The sequence below is a fragment of the Platalea leucorodia genome (assembly GCF_965183815.1).
Source record: "Platalea leucorodia genome assembly, chromosome: Z".
NCBI lineage: Eukaryota > Metazoa > Chordata > Aves > Pelecaniformes > Threskiornithidae > Platalea > Platalea leucorodia.
In genome coordinates, this window is record NC_138858.1 from 37,860,349 (window position 1) to 37,877,413 (window position 17,065).

The 17,065-nt window shown below is 41.0% G+C and overlaps 1 protein-coding gene across 1 annotated transcript in view; it reads right to left on the bottom strand.

Moving 5' to 3' along the window:
• SAXO1 (stabilizer of axonemal microtubules 1) overlaps positions 1 to 17,065 on the bottom strand; it is a gene marked incomplete at its 3' end in the record, with an annotated part of 35,204 nt that continues 18,139 nt past the window's right edge. The window contains exons 2-4 of the mRNA XM_082335616.1: positions 8,184 to 8,363; positions 4,861 to 5,063; positions 1 to 953 (exon numbers count right to left, since the gene is read on the bottom strand). Coding sequence (XP_082191742.1) covers positions 1 to 953; positions 4,861 to 5,063; positions 8,184 to 8,363 — 1,336 coding nt within the window. The remainder of the gene's footprint in view (positions 954 to 4,860; positions 5,064 to 8,183; positions 8,364 to 17,065) is intronic.

The window sequence follows — 17,065 nt, forward strand, 5'->3', positions numbered from 1 at the left end:
TCAGTGTCCACCTTGCAGGCACTGAGTCTTGGAAGCAGGGAGATAGAGATTGTGACCATCAGCATCAGTTCCCTCAAAGACGTAACCAGGTGGGTCTTTGTAAGAGGCCAAGCATCTAACAATGCCCTTTGGTGTGTAGCTGGTAGCATAGGTAGTTTTAGCATCTAGCACAGTGTGATGCTTCGGGCCTGACCAGGCAGGTTTATAGCTCTTCGTTGTTGTCAGTGGATGAGGCACATAATGGGTCTGAAAGGTAGTCAAGCAATCCATTGATTTTGCCGAGAAAGTCAGCTCTGGAGCATGAATGATAGGTTTTAGTCTCTTGCATAGCCAAGGCTTATAGTCTTCCTTCATTATAGAAGAGCTATTGAATGGCTCAGTACTTTCTTCAAGCTGGGCCAAATATCGACACATCTTGGCTGGCTTGCCATTTGGGTGCTTGTAATGTATCTGAGTAGTGGTGTGAAGGTCCATTTTCTCCAGAGGAGGAAGATATACATCAGGTTTTTTGGTGAATACAGGAGGCCGTGGCCAAGCTTGGTATTTTTCCTGAAACTCGGTTGTAGAGGAAAATGGAAGATCATGGAGAAGCTTTGGCTGGTATGGTTTTGCCAGCTTGGCTGGCTCACCAGCCAGCCCCTTGTAAGAAACTTTGTGGGTAGTGAGGCCATCAAATGGGACCTCATTGACCTTGTATTTCTCATGTTTATGGACATAACATTTCTCCAGAGGGTGTGGCACATAATTCACTCTATAATTGGTTATATTCTCAAAGGGAACCTTGCTTTTCTGGACCAGATTCAAAGGTTTGCAGCTTTGAGTGGCAACTGGCCCCCTGTAGAGATAGTCATCCTGGACAATGGTTCTGTGGTCAAATTTTTCTTCTGATGGGTGAAACCTATCGTTTGGTCTGATTGGCTCTGTCTTTGGTTCATTCCATAGCACATAGTCACCTGAAACATAAGAAAAATCCTATCTAAGTGATCAACTGAATTTCTTTGGTGATATTAGGTATATACCATATTATGTTTTGATTACTACATTTTCTACTGCAATAAATATTTGTTGATGTTGTAATGATTGACAAATCCTGTTAAAAGAGCTGCTGTAGAACACATTATACGCTAGTGTGCTAACCCCTGGAAATGCTTAGCATCTACATAGAAAATGTAATACCCTCTCTGGGGCAAGGAGAACCAGATGTCCACCATTCCACTCTAAAGGCCAAGTCACAGAACTACCCTTCCTCGTTGTACCTTCTCATTTGGGGATGACCTGATTTCTCAGCTGCACAGATGTGGTGCTGCCTACTGTTTGCTGAGTTCAGAGCTCTGCAGCTCATCTAGGTGTCAGCAAGCTGTGCTGTGTGGCATCTCCTCAGCTCTTGGCTTTGCTTTCTGTGGTACTCCTGCTGTCAGTACAAGCAGGAACTGACAAGGAGCTTGTAACTCTGTCTCCCATTCTTACTTATTAGAAAACTGCTGCAATTTGCAGACAAGCTTGCACTGATCTGAAGCATTGAATCATATTGCAGAGATGGTCCATACTCCAGAAATCTTGCTATGCAAATTCATGACTAAGAAAACATTTTAGGTGGCATTTTAGAGACATTCATATCTTCCTTCCTCAGCAGGATACCAGGAAAAGAAAAAGAGGCACTGAGACTTAAAAAGATTTGCACTCAGTCACACTAGAAATCTATTGCAAAGCTGCCTAAGTCTGCGACCAGTGCTGCAGCCACAAGACCATTGTTTTTTCCCTTCCTAGTAATCTTGTGCAACTTGCCCTAGAGAGCATTATGGTTACTGGTAGGAAGTTGAAATGCAATAGTCTTGGAGCTAACCCCAGTCTTTTTTTTTTTATTTTCCCTCCTTTCAAACCACATTGAGAGTCATGAGGCAAATAAGCTTCCAGCTGACTCTGCACAGGAAGGAAGTCTGGATTTCAAAGTACTAGAGAGTAAATGATGCAATTAGGTATTAGGATATTTGAACTCTCCAATCCAAACAGAGTTATTCCTTTTGAATGGCAGTGGCTATTGTACTGCACAAACATGATTACACAAAGGATGTGTTCATTATGATGTGAAGTTGATGAAAAAAAGTAACTTTTTGCCTCCATTAGGTGTCCATTTAAAGTCCTTCTGGTTCAAATCAAGTTGCTCTGCCCTGGCACAAGAGAGGAAGCAGCAGCCACAGGTGCCGTGCTGCACTCAACGAGCATCCTGGCCCTTGGGTACAGAGCTGTCCTCACACCACTAATTAGTGAAGTCAGATGAGAACATGGGCCTGCCTGTGTGCATCGCCATAGACATTCATTTGCCACTGTTGGTGCCACTGAAGCCCAGGCTGCGTGCCCTGCTAGTGCCAGGAGTGCTTAAATGCCCCAGGTGCCTCTGTTTCTCTGGGGGAATAGAAGATGTCCAGGCACCGCCACACTAGTGGGATGCTGACCTTGTGCCCATGCCTAGGGTACATCATTTTTCTGGAGGGAAAATGCTCCAGCAGGGTGAACCACAAGCATAAATGGACATGTGTTATTACAGGGGATGTATTAATAAAGTGTTAAAAAGTGAGAAGCTAATGACATTCAGCCCATCTCTAAGTAAGGGCTTGTTCAGAGATCTGACATTTCAGACACCAACCAAGAGTTACCAAAAAACTTTTTAGGTTCCCCCATTATCTTCTCTGGAAAATAATCTGTGCGTTTTGGATGTAACTACAGCTTTTGCAAAGTATTCAAAATATGACAAGCAAGTCCATCTGTCTTCAATTTTAAAAATTTACAAGCTCTACACATTTGGAGACCTCATAGGCATTATGAATTTATTTTACTTAGTGTAAGCCAGCAGTGCTACTATTCCTTCAAAATATGTTACAATTTTATTGTAACTCTAATTCTTCTCCCATAGATATTAATAGTTTCCCATGTAGCACAATCTTGAAAACATTAGGGGGTACAGGAGGAAACAGAGGATATGAACCATATGTTATTGGAGGGTTAGGCACATCTCACTATAACCAAGCAAGACAAAACTAAAATTAGATTACATACCTGCAGACGGATAGAAACAGCTATGTGTATCTCATTGGAAGAGATGAGAATTTTGAAACTAAAGTCATCTAACATTAATTGAGATATGTAATAGCGTCATCTTAAACCTACAGTGTCATTCGGGATATGGTGTGTTTAGTGCGAAGGAGTATGACAATACAGTAGGAAAGCTAATTTAATACCAATGCAGCACTGTTTTATATGCTGCTTAAATATTTGAATTACGATAATTAATTGAATACTATGTTTCAAACTTTCACACTTGAGTAGTGATCAGTAAAACCTAGCAATGCTTAGAGAATACACAATGAAAACTTGCATTTTTTGTGAACCTGGGCCTTTAAAAGGGAATTCTTTCAGTATGCAACTTGATCTTTGATGGGATTTGGATGAAGATTTCCATTTGCAGAATTTTGAAAAATACTGCAAATTATAACCGAATGTGGCTGTGATAAATTTTATTAGAGCTCTGGAGTAACAGTTAAGGTGCTGACCTAAACACTGATAAGACAAAGACATACATCTGGTTCAGATATGGAGAAGTTAAGGATATCTAAACACAGAAGGAAAGATTCTCCACTTGTGCAAAGCAACCTTTTTTTATTGGCTTCACTGAAGCTATTCCAATTAATACCATCTGGTGACATTGCCTATGCAAAACAAAGTGCTCAAAATTGAGTAAAAGTGGGTATTTTACACCTGTGGGTCATAGTCTTCATGACTCAAGTCATTCTAAATGGACAGTATTTCCTGTATGCTTAATGTAAAAATTCCAGTTTATGCCGTTGCAAACATGCAGCTGCACTACAGTTTGATTTTCAGTCATTTCAGCTGGATAATCTTAACACTGCATTCACATAGTTTTTATTTCCTTACTTCCTTTATCATTTTGAGTTTTAAGAAAAAAATTGTTTCTGTACATTGGGACAAATCTCAATGCCAGCACCGATCATAAGCTTTTATATTTGCACAGCATAATAAAAATAAAATTTAAATAAAATAAAATAATTAAAAATTATTTTAAGAAATACAAAAATGGTAGCTATCTGCTTAGCAACATTAGCTAGCTGGAAGTTGTGCAGACAGGATACAAAATCCTCTGATTTTCTACTTACAACTTAGTACCAAAACTAGCACAGTTACTGTAACTGTGTAACTGAAAGCTTTCTCCCAGTGCATACAGAATAGAATTTGTGCTGGAGGAGAGGAAGGAACAAAGTGCCTGCAAAGACAAACCACCTACACTAAGTTACTGCTACTGAGAAACAAGGCCATAGTTAGATGTACAGTTCACCTCTTTTACCAGGAGTGGAGCTTGAGTGCTTTGGACATTTGTGTGGAACTTCTGTGTGTCCGTAATTCCCATATATGTTGCCTGCACATCCACAGATTAACTCTGCAGCACACGCAAAAAGGGTCCCATGCTCCATGACCTGCTCAAACCTAGCAAATTCTACATATTTTATATGTGTCTGATCCACTGAATGTGTGGACCAGCCCTGCAGTATACCAAGAGTATGTTCAGTATATCTTAAAGATGATGATGCTGAACCCACTTGCAGGAGTTCTCATGGCCCCGCTTCTACCTAGGATGCCTGTAGGCCTGTCAGACATGCAAAGGAGGTGAATTCAGAGAGATCCCAATTCTACCATTAATGCCGGGCTGTATTCCCAACAATATGTGTCTGTGTGGTTCCTGCTGGCATACACAGACAGAAGGAATAACAACTGCACACTGTTTTGATCTGTCTTCTTAAAAAATGAAGCTACTGGTGAAGTCCTGAAGGAAGCTGCAAGGACACATACCTTCGTAAGTGGTTCTTGTATCCATCTTGGCGCTGGGGATATGTCTTGTCACACAGGGGAGGCATGGAGGTACTTGAGAGGTAGTGTAGGAGTTATAATCTTGTTTATAAGTGGAGGTCAAATCCATACTCTCATCACTCTTGATATGCTTTTCAGGTGGTTTAAGTTTCCGTGGCAACACTTCATGAGCTATGTAATCTCTCCTGTGAAGAACAATTTCATTATGTCTTTTGTCTTAAGGAAAAAAATTATGTTCATTTTTCTGGACACACAAAGAAATTCATACTTCGCCTGATCTCCACAGCCTAAGAAAGTCTGGATAGGATACAAGCAGTTAATGAAACACACAAGCCTTTCACATTTGGAAACCTGGACTCTGAAAAAGGAACTGAGGCGGCTCTGGACAACCTCAGGCAGGCCAGGTTCCTCCTTCCCTCCACCCAGTGAGGTTATCATCAGCCTTACACAAAGCTATCTCTCTCTGTTCTACGGTGGAGTTACACCAGAAGACATAACTCCTTTTAAAAACCCAATAATTATAGTAAGCTATCTAGCATGTATGGGAAACATGAGAGACTCAACAACAGCCTTCCTAGACAATACACAGTACAGCAGTTGAGCCCAGGATGGGGAGATAACAACAAAACAGTTCTACAGCAAAACACCAGCTGAGGAAAGAAACAGCTTTTTCTCAGGTACCACTAAAAAAGCTATTTTAAGATACTGGATTGATGTTACTTAACTCCAATAAAACATTACAGAAACAAGACGAATAAGAAAAGAACATCACCATCTGGCCTTCACTAACCTGAACCTATTTCACTGCCCACATCCTTTGGTTCCTTTGGTGTGCTGACTGGCACCAGCAAATTCAGTCTCTAGGCTCAGAGTACTTTTCCACTGGTGTGCAGATCTGTTTACACCATTGGCAGTCGGCCAGGAGAAACAGTGAATACAGGAGCTATTCTAATATTAATATTGCACTTTACCTCTGGAGTGATGCTAAGTGGGCAAGAGCCTGAGCCTCTGAATATATTTTATTAGTTATGTATCTTAGCAAATAAACAAGGTTCTCAAAAGTCTGTGTGGAGCTGAAGGGAAGAGAATTCACTTTGCAAAGTATTAAGCATAGGGGTAAAACCAGAAATGCATTAGTAAAAAAAAGCCCAAGAGCATCAAGAGGTGCCTATGTAGGTGTCACACATGTTGTAGCTCCTTGGCATACTTTTGTCAGCAATTTAAAGCCAACGCATTTTTTAAGAGGAGCCAAGAAAAGACGTGCACAATACAACAGGCATGCGGCATCCTCAATAGCAAGAAGGGCTCAGTAACAGAAGGGGTTTTTGCCAAGCCACTCACGGTATGCTGCACAATCCCATGATTGAAACAGCCAAGCCTGTACCAGAGGCAAGTAACAGATCACAGGCAGGCAATTCTTCACCAGTGTGATCAAGGGTTTTCTGGCAGTGGGAGCAGTACCTTTTCCCACTCTGACTATTGTGATACAACAGAACCTGCAGTGGCGATTACAGAGGAGAGACTGATCTGCTGATAAATCAGTGGCAACCTGCATCCAAGATGCCATGAAAAATGGTACTGCCTGCAACTCCCAGACTTTATCAAGGGGGCTTGCTGTTGCAATATGACACATAACACTCAGCAAAGGGTTATTAGAGAAGACTGGTGACAACTCTGTGTTTGCTGGCCTCACGCTCCCTGCAGTTATTCTCATACACTCCATCAATTCATTCTCTCTTGAGTTTAGCCACACAGAACCAGAGGTTTGAGAAATCCTCTAACAGGTAGTGGCACTTTTCCAGTAGGCGTTGATACTTTCATGCTAGGTGTATTTTCTTACCAGTGATGCCCAGAGGACAGCAAGACTTGCAATCCGATGGCTAACTGTTCAGGCTCTGCTTTTTTTCCTCTTACAAGGGCAGGCAAGTTTTATGTATTTGGTAGAGTGGATGCTCTGAAGAAGCAAATATAAGTAGTTTCTGCACTTTCTTACTAGTCTGCTTTTCAGTTACTTAACAGTTACTGCAGGAATCACTAGCCTTGTTTGAGCAAGGATAGTTTTGCTGATTGAACAGGAAGTTTCTAAGGACTCCTTGACAGGGGTGGCTGCCCCTCCTCAACTGACTTAAGAAGACACTAAGGAGCCCAGGATTTAGCTATAGGCAGACACAAAGACATCTAGCTGCTTTGTCTCATGCTAGAGATGGAAGGCATATATAGAAGTGAAGTCTGCTCTTTGAAACCCTCTGATCCTTTCGGGTGTTGCTGAAAACTCCCATGTAGACAGAGGCGTCCCAAATGTAAGTAAGTGAGTCAAGCATTTCAGACTTCATCAGCCACATTTGTGATTTAAATTGACAACTCTTAAAAAGGCACAGGTAGGGGAAGGAGTTGGCAGAGCTTCCATGTCAGGATGAGGACAAATGGGCCGTGTTAGCTGTTAAGACTTTATTAATAGCCATTGACATCTCCCAGGTCTCCAATTCAGTTTAGCAAAGGCAAGAGTGATATTGCTCATGACTGTGCCTGTGATGACCAAGGAAGTAAACATCAAGATCAGGCAGCAGTCGCTGTTTGAGGAAAGGGAAGCTCTCAGATTCATATTAAAGAATCAGATTCCTGTTTTTTATGAGTTTCTTCTGTGAACAAGCTCTTGGCACATCGCTCTACCAGCAGCAGGGAAGAGCCTCAGAAGTTACTTCCATCAGGGAAATGGGCACAGTACAAATGTGAGGACTTCTGCCGAACACCAACACTGAGCAACAACATAGCTGAGAAGCAGAAACAGTCCGGCAATCCACAGTGGCTGTCTTGAGGAAAACACCCACACTCCCCTTCCAATCATCAAGGTCTACCATATTCACACCTCCTTGGAAACCAGTCACTCACGTTCCAGTGTACAAATTGCCACACAAAACACAGAAAAAAAGAAAAATACTCCTTCAATATCATCCATACTTTCCCAGACAACATTTCTGCTCGTTTCCCAGAAGCCTTCCGAAAACAGAAAGTGAGCAAAAGCCAAGACCATGATTGTGCTTCTATGTCCGATATATTCTCTGATCAGATCACATCTCAACCTCCAGGAAGTGCAAGAAAAATAGCTGCTTGCCTCCACTACAGCGACCAGCCTCAGACCTTCATTCCTCCTTCACAGAGCCCTCATGAGTGTTTGTACAACCTCAACGTTATTCTCTTCAGGCTCCCCTTGTGAAAAACAATCATTTATCTTTTCTCTGTTACCCATCTCTCACACACACATTATCTAAGTCACAGTCCTCAGTCTTTTTCACTGTTTTTCATACTTTGTAGTCGAGATGCCTTCCATGGATATCTGCGCCGTCTTGTATGGTTCCTTTGGCTTAAATGAGCCTCTGGGAAGAGTGATGGCATAAAGGGGATATCGCTCCATGTACTCTGACAGCATGCATGGCTTCTCACTATTCTCATAGGGCCTGGTGGGCAGGTGTGGACAATGGTGACATCTGCAAGGGAAAAAAGCAGCACAGGAGTTAGTGACTCACAGGCAGCTGATTAATAATACCTCATTGTATAAAAGTCAGATGCAGATTGCAACTACGAAATAGTGGATAAGTGAGCATTGCAATGACTGCTACAGCTTTGATCATTTAAAGTGCAAAAGCATAACCTGCACAAAGAAAGGGCTCTTTCTGTCTATTACTAAAGCCCGCAGTCAAAAAAGTCTGTGAAGCCAACAAAAACAGCCTAGGAAAAGCAAGTTCACCCAGATGAAGAAAAAAGTAATTTAATCTGAGATACAGCCAAGTGTGCTGTATTGTGCTGGACTAGAAACTCTATTTAATGTCCCTTTTGTTCCATTTCTCATAAACTCATTGTCCTACTTTGCCCACACATTGAGCTCACTTGTGTTTACAAGTGAGCAAAAGAGTAACAGTTCAGGAGTCTCTATTCACTCACAACTTGGGCAGCACTGCTCTGCCCAGCTCTCTTTCTGAAAGCAAGTCTGGATACTGCAAGACCTCTCCATAATGTGCACCAAAACAAGGGCAGCGAGAACAAACTGATTTTCTGAGGAGGCTCCCTCCTGACTGAAACTAAAATACCATCATGGATCGTCCATCATTGGTGACCTCCTTCTTTCCACATTGGCACCAGGCCAGAGCACTGTGGGCAAGGCTCACGCTGTCAAAAAGACATTTGAGATCCCACCCTCAGATTTCTTCCCAGAGACATAACAGTTTATGTCCCTTTCTGGTTTGAGTCAAACCCACTAGAGTCAATTTGAAGGCTGCTGATTAAGGACTTCAGGAACCAGCCTACAGGAATTACAGTGAGAGAAGGAGGCCTCTGGTTTTATGTCTCATACATCATTCCTGCCAAAGTCAGAGTGTTCCCTACTGGATGTATGTTTTCCAGTGCTACATCTAGTCCAATGCTGAATCACTCATTTGAAAGGACTTCTATACTTAACGAAGTCCCTGTTAAATTAAATGTTGAGTACTCTAGGATCAGTAGTTGTCTGATTACCTAAATTACACAGGTGATAACCTCTGGTCTGCATTCAAGGGTACACTTACATATACTGAATCATTTTCCAAACTAGCATAAGAGGGGAAGAAGGGCCCAGAGGGCTCAAATAAAATTCAGCATCTTTTTGACAAGCCAGTTTCTCATTTGTATTACGAATTCTCTGTGAAATCATAAATCAGGACGAGTCCTAGTAGATTCATTTTTGCCTTAGAGAAGTTTTGAGTTTAGACCCAAAGGGAGTCTTTACAGGGAGTAAGGCAGACTATCCTTAGCAGTTGTTAACATATTAGAAGAAAAGACTTCAGGGTAGAAATCTCAAAAAAAAAAAAAAGAAAAAAAGAAAAAAAAAGAGATGTCCCACTCACTCTCTTAGGAACCTTATAAAATTCCAGCTTTCATGTAACTGGAGGAGAGCTAAACAGGAAAATGAAAAAAAGATAAATATGGTCACTCTTGCTGGTCCACGTGACCTTGCTGGAATGGATTTTGTGACAAAAACCTTTCAAACACAGGCTGCACTGACACTTTCTGGCCACATTTGTGGTCTTCCAACGTTCCTAGGAATTACTCCTCATTCTCTAAGGGAAAACAATCTGCCTATTTTTTCAACTTCAAATCTGCTGGCTTCACACCACCCCTAAGTGTACTTTCATCCCTCTATGCTCTTAAGGTCTATGACGCAGTAAGCTAGTCTTCAGCTTGGCTTTGGAGTGTGTTGATGAGGCCCTTATGTTAGATTTTTATGGTAAAACTGCACTCACATTGGAGTGGGGGAAATAGCTATACTACCTAGTTCTTCATGGCCCTGTATACGGTACAGACACTGGCCAGCAGTAGCACTTGGCAAGTAAGGAATAGCTGATCAGGAACAAATTAATGACACTTCACTAATACCATCAGTTAGTATCCCATTACAGCTCAGCTGCACGGACAGGGTTTGGAGGGGCTTGCTTGTGACACTGTCTTTCCCAAGTGGTCCAGAGCAGAGGCATAGTGCAGCTCCCTGCCCGTACCAGGCAGGCTCTCTGCCGCAGACACGTTACCCTGCATCCTGATGGACATTTGCAAGACAGAGTCCTGCACCTGCCCAGTAGCACTGTTGGCAATGGAGAAGGTGAGAGGTCCTGTGGATCAGCAGGACAAGGGTGGGTAATGCAGGTACCCCTCCAGAGACACCACAGGAGCAGGCAGGGAACAACAGCTTGTGGAACCTCTGTTTTTCTCCTTGCAGACATTGCTGGCAGTGTGAATGCTGGGGGACTTCTCAACAGCCCAGGATGAGAAAAAGGCCAGGATCTCCTGCAGATAGCAACAGCCCCAGGCTTCCAAGCTCTTTGCCCTAGGATGAAGTTAAACCTTTAGCATGATCTGGCAACACAGGTGGCTTTACACCTCAACTATTTACACACTCTTCATATGTATAATTCTGCTTTCTTTGTTGAACTTCAGAGTGCACAACAACAGAATGAGGTATTTCAGAGTTAGCTCTTGGGAAAAGTACTTTCACACAAATAAATCCTTCCTGACAGGGCAGAGAAGTAAACCTGAATATTTTGTCTTCTTTTATTTCACACTAAATTGTGATGTATGCCCACAGATTTTATAGTAACACTCAATGTATTACAGACTATGAGCAGAAAATGATTGTCAGTGATAATTCACCATCAATATATGATACTATAAAAGGTTTGCTTCTGCATCCAGAGACATGTTCCTGAAAATATTTTTTGCTAGAGACTACTGTAAATAACAGAGTAAGACTCTTAAGAAGAAGGAGTGGAACAATGCTAGACTTTGAGATTTGCTGCACTTTACTACTCCTCCTTCTGGCACGATAAATATTTATAAAACAACTGCATGATTCTTCAGTACTGAAGTCACTGCTGTGTGACTGCAGCAAGTCAGCACATTAATGTCAGAGCTAAACAGTTAAAATTGCTGTACAAATGTTTCGATATTGCAGCTGTCAAACTGTACCCTATTTTCTAAAAGCTGATGAGACCTAAATTTTCATATTTGTTATACTTGCTTGCTTAGTTATTGGGGGGTTTTGGCTAATTATACTCTGATTTTCACTTGTGCAAATTACACTTTACTTGATTGAGGTCAAGAATTATGGAAGAACAGCAGAGTCTTTGAGGGTAAAAAGAATAAAAGTCACCTGCTTCAAAGGAATTGGGTTCATCTAACCAGAAGCTGAGATCAAACGTGAACAATTCATCAGCTTACATTAAATACTTGTTAAAACCAGGAAGGACAACCTGGAGCCACAGTTTAGGACCAGAATTCAGGATGTTTCAATTCACTTTCTGCTTTCACCACAGTCTCCCTGACCAGCACAGCTCTCTGCCAACTAACGATAAAATATAGCCTTCTCCAAAGGAGAAAGAGGAAGAATCCTGTAAGATTTATGCATTTCTCAAGATAAGCTTCTCAGACTTTTTAAATGTCTGTGATTAATAATAAAACATTATCACAGTGGGTTTAAAATGCAGTGGAATGGTAAGAAAGGTGTACTATTAAAATCTTAATTTATCCCAGTTATGTGGCTTACTACAGGTAATTACTGTCCATAAAGGTCATGGATGCCATGGGATTACTGCTTGAGAGAAAAAACATGAGGCTTAGAAATGGCTGAACTGTCGTTCAGGAGAATTTAGTTTTCTCTTGTAAAAAACATCAGTCCTCAGACTAGCTTTCACAGGAAAAAGCAACATCTCCTCAGCCACATAATCTACTTCTTATACCATCTCTAATTTCCATGAGTGGTCAGATTAAGTCAGTATTATAGAAATCTCTAGTTTACGTGGAATAATGATGATGTCCAAGGAAAGACAGGGATCTAAAAATGTGCCAAAAAGAACTAGGGCAGGCTCTAATAGCAGGAACTGATTGCCAACAGTCAGGCTGCAAAGAAAATCACTGACATTGAGTCTTTTTTTATGCAAATCTCTTCTCTTCCAAGCAATGGAGATGCAATCAGAGGTCCAGCTACCTGATTGAGTTACAAAAGCATGGATGACAGATTAGATGTTTGTGAAGGGAAGAAGAGCATCCATGTACAAAGTATCAAATATTGAATATGGTAAAAATATCAGGAAAATGAAAACACATTGTGGAGAGGGGCATCTGGAAAGTACAAGGTTCTGCTTTTAGATGGTGAATGGGTTTGAAACAAAAAGTAAATGCATAATAAAAGCAAGAGATCCCTTGAGAGAAGCTTGAAGTCCCTGTGATCATAATAGTACAAAAAATATTAATCTGAAACCTTTGGAAGGTTAACTGTAATTCCCACACAGATCAGAAGATTTTTTCTTTGTGTCATATCACAATGCTGAACTCTGAATGCCAAACTTCACCTTTTCCCCAACACATACATTCACCAAATGATCAGATGGATCAGTAATCACCTCAAAAGTGACAGTGGAGAAAGAGAGGTTTGACACATTTGAATGCACATGGTCTTCACTGTGATTTCACACAAAAGTTTAACAAAAGAGAAACATATATTTGTACATTTATAGTGTTCATCAGTGCCAAAAGAATGAAATATACAATTACTCAGTCTTTCAAATTCACCCTCATCAGAATGCCACCACTGGGAATCCAGGGCAGCTGGGAGGAGGACAGTACCCTGGAAGAGGATGAAACCCTTGGGTTGTATCCAAACAACTGTGGTTATGTCCCTTTCAAAAGCTGCACAAAGTCATCATGGTCATCCTTTTTCAGTGACCTAGTGAACTCTGAGCAAGGCTCTATATTAAACTCACTATAGTCCTTATGGCAACCGTTGCCTTTATTCACACTTTTTATCTTGTTTTCCCCATGTGCAACCAAGAAAAGAAAATCTTTGATATAATCTTCCTACTAATCTCATCTCAGATAACCCTCAATGAACAAGAATTGTACTGTTTCTTCACATTGTCATTAATAAGATTTTAGGTATTACTGGTACAGTTCAGAGGGCTTTGTTGACTTACCTGTATTTCAGTACCTGAAGGTTCACAAGAGATAATTTGCAGAAATAAATACTATCTTCCTACCTTGTTCATACATGTCCTTTTTGAAATAATGTAAGCAAAGATTAATATTGACTCATTTAAAACAGAAAGTATAGCAAGTACAAAGGAAGTCTTAAAGATCCCCCCCACTGTCATTAATCCAAACAACAACTGTGCAAAACCAGGCAATCATGCAGATTGAGTTGCTCTGTTATGTTGTCAGAGTTCAGTCATCCTAGCTAAATGCAGCAGACATGGAGAAACTGATGCCAGAACTCAGTTTCAGGGGTCCCAGGGGCAGTCATGGCGAAAGCACACGGTAAACATTTGTGGCTGCATTACTTTTGGCAGCTGACCCAAGAGATTAGCAAAAGGAAGGTCCAAACAATCCAGTAACTTCAGTAAATTATTTATGGAAACAGTATCCTTTGAAATTGGAATATGCTTTTGACAGGAAACAGGTAGATATGTATGACCTGGGATATTAAATTTGGGTGGTAATGGGTTTAACTTTCACAAAACGAATACAGCAATTTATCTGTGCCCTCCAACCGAGAACAAAGTTTAATACCCCTCTCCCCCAAGAGAGCAGACAAAGTGTAATTAGACCTGTCATGAAGTACCATAATGCCATCCTCACTGCAAGCCTGAGAGCTCTCAGATTTCAGCGCATTAACACAATCGCTGCAGATCACATTTTACACAAACTTATTATGATGGATTTTCTGACTGACTAAAGCAAGACTTGGTGAGCACACACACTTGTGTGTGCACACCCATTGCACCTAACCAGCAATGATGGAGCAAATACCAATTTCTTTTACATCTTAGCTTGTATAGCACTACCATAGATCAAGTAGAGGTGCACACTTGATATTTATCTGAGATGAGACAGAAATCTAGAAAGGTATTTCAGGTAACTAAAAAACTAAGAGATTTACATATCAGTCCTCGGAGAATTCATCCGTAAGCCACAAAGATTAACTGCTTCGAGTAGACAATGTTGTTTCTGTATGTGAAACAAGGAGTTTGAATGTTTAATGTCAATAATGTTACTGCAGACAGATGCCAACAAGCTCTGCCTGTGCTTAGGATGCAGATGAGGTCAGTAAACCCTGACTGGGATGAAGAGGGAAGGGACAACACAGCAACAACTTATCCACTCTAGTGCTGAATGGCTCAACTGCATTAAAGGCTTGCAGGGCTATTACGGAGTGGAAAACAACACCTTTAAAAGAACGATCATTCCATAGGGAGGCATCGAATGAAAGAAGGCAACATCCCTTCTAGACTGATGACTATCAAGAGCTGATTGTACAGATGACAGGCATCATTAGATGTCATGTTTTCTGCTTGCACATTCACACTCTACAGGAACAAACTTCACGCAAATAACTATATTAGAAGCTTGGAGAAATTAAGAAAATCTTGTTGATTTAGATACCACATAGGCCACAAGACTGGTGGCCAAAAGAAAGACTGCAATTAAGGGCATCAAAGAAAGGAATGAGGGAATGAATGAGCACTGAAGATATTATGGTACGTCTGGTGTGCCTGCTGAAATGCTAGGGAATGGATTACATAGATTAATTGTGCCATCCTTCCTTACTCTGAAATATACCGATCATATAATATCTCAGGTGTCAGTAACGTAGTACATCTAGAGTGAAGAATGATTTAGCATAAAACAATCATCAGTTTCTTCTGGATAGATGGCTATCAGTCCTTGCAGAGATGATGGACGGTTAGAAAACCCAAGTACGCCCACACCTGTTGAGGTTAGGAATGGAAAATAGTAACATACATCTGAATGAATTAATTGCCTTCTGGCTGCAGACAGGAAAAAAAGACAGGCACCCATTCCCCTATGCTGCCCATTCCTTGTTTGTTCAAAAGTCCAGGACACGGCAATACTATGCCAAAAAATGGAAAACATGTATCCCCATGAAGGAGCTGTTGAACCAAAGTTTATTCAATGTCAGTACTCATAAACATGTGAGATCTTAAATGGAGAGATTGTTCTTTTACAAATGTGAAGCAAAAGCAAATCCCTCAACCCAAGCTCCCCAATTCTGAACTCCCCTGGACTTTCCCTTTGGATACAGACATCATGGTTGGCCTCTACATAATAGGGAGCTGAGGCAAAATCTTGGCTATCTAAGCATCACAAAGATTTAAGAAAATTTAGATTTAATCCAAATGTTGATCACTTCAGTTCTAAATAGAAAAATCTGCTAGACTTTTACTAATTGCTCCTAGTCCAGCTAATAGTTTGCTGTATATACTCAAATGAAGGAAAGTACAGTCCAGCTGAGTGATGGGGAGAAAAAAGAAGTAGGGAAATAATGGAGAGTGCTGAAACAGCCGTGAAAACTGAAAGGAACCTAAGTTGTCTAAAAAAGTGTACAAGTTTCTCAATAACGAGGTCCAAAGTTGCTCTCCTTCACACCATTGCAAAGTGAGCGTAAGCCCAGAAAGCCATCTGAGGCATGACAGCAGTATATAAACTATCATAAATTAGATGTAAATTAGTCCACCTCTCATTAAAGAAAATGGCGAAATAGATATACAAGTACTCAGGAAATATGGACAGAGAAGGGTTTGAGAGCAAAATTGAGTGTTTAAATAATAAGCTTTTTAATAATTTCTGAGATGTGAATTCATCAATTTCAAACAGAAAAAGTCTCCCTAAATTAACAGCTGTTGCCTTTACCTCTGCTGAGATGGAGCATGCTGGAAAATGAGAACAAAAGGTGTTATTCAGAGACGGAATGGTATGCCTCCCATTTGATCTTGAGAAGCTCCTGTGTATCTAGTGCAAGCTGCTCGACAAAGTTCCTCTTGAGGAAAAAAATGAAAACATTGTATCTCAGCTCACAGGTTTTCCACCAGTGAATCTCACTTAACTTGCACCTCCACCCCACTCCCCCAAAAAAATTAGCGTTGTCTTATTTCTACCAGTGGAGGCAAAAACAAGACTAAGTGATGCCACAGAGGCTGCCAAAGGAGACTATATTCAATCCAGTGGCTGCTGAATTCTGGCTCCATCTGTGTTGGGGCCACGTGCCCTGCAGGTTGTGCTTCCTGCCCTAGCACTACACCAGAACAATGCAGCAATACAGACTTTTTACCAATAACCGAGTAAAATAAGAAGGACCCAAAAGAAGGAGCGAAACACAGTTACCATTTGTTCAGTTGAAAAAGGACACTGATGTGAATGACAGCAAGCTCATGTTGCCTTAGCCTCTGCCTCCAGACTGGCTAAAGAAGTGCTCTCCTTCCAATCAGAAGGGCTAACAGTCCAATCATGAAAATGATGTGGCTGTTGCTACTTGAAAGACACACAAGTCTAAACCAGAAGTCATGCTGTATAACTATGCTTTAATGGCAGGTATCTCCCTCAAAGGTTAGAGCCAGGACAGAAACCTCTGCAAAATGAGAGGCAGGGTTCTCAAGAGAGGATTTTCTATGAAAGCTTATAGTCTTGTTCTCACTTCTAATTAGGTCTACTTTACCTTATTCCATGACACAGAGGAGAAAGAAAACTTTTCTGAGCAGAAGACTGAATTTCCTGTGTCTGAAATAACAGGATGCCTGCACTGAACTGTATCTTCAAGCGTTTCTTTACTACAAATACAGGAAGAAAACTGTGCTACACATGGAGACTTTTTTGA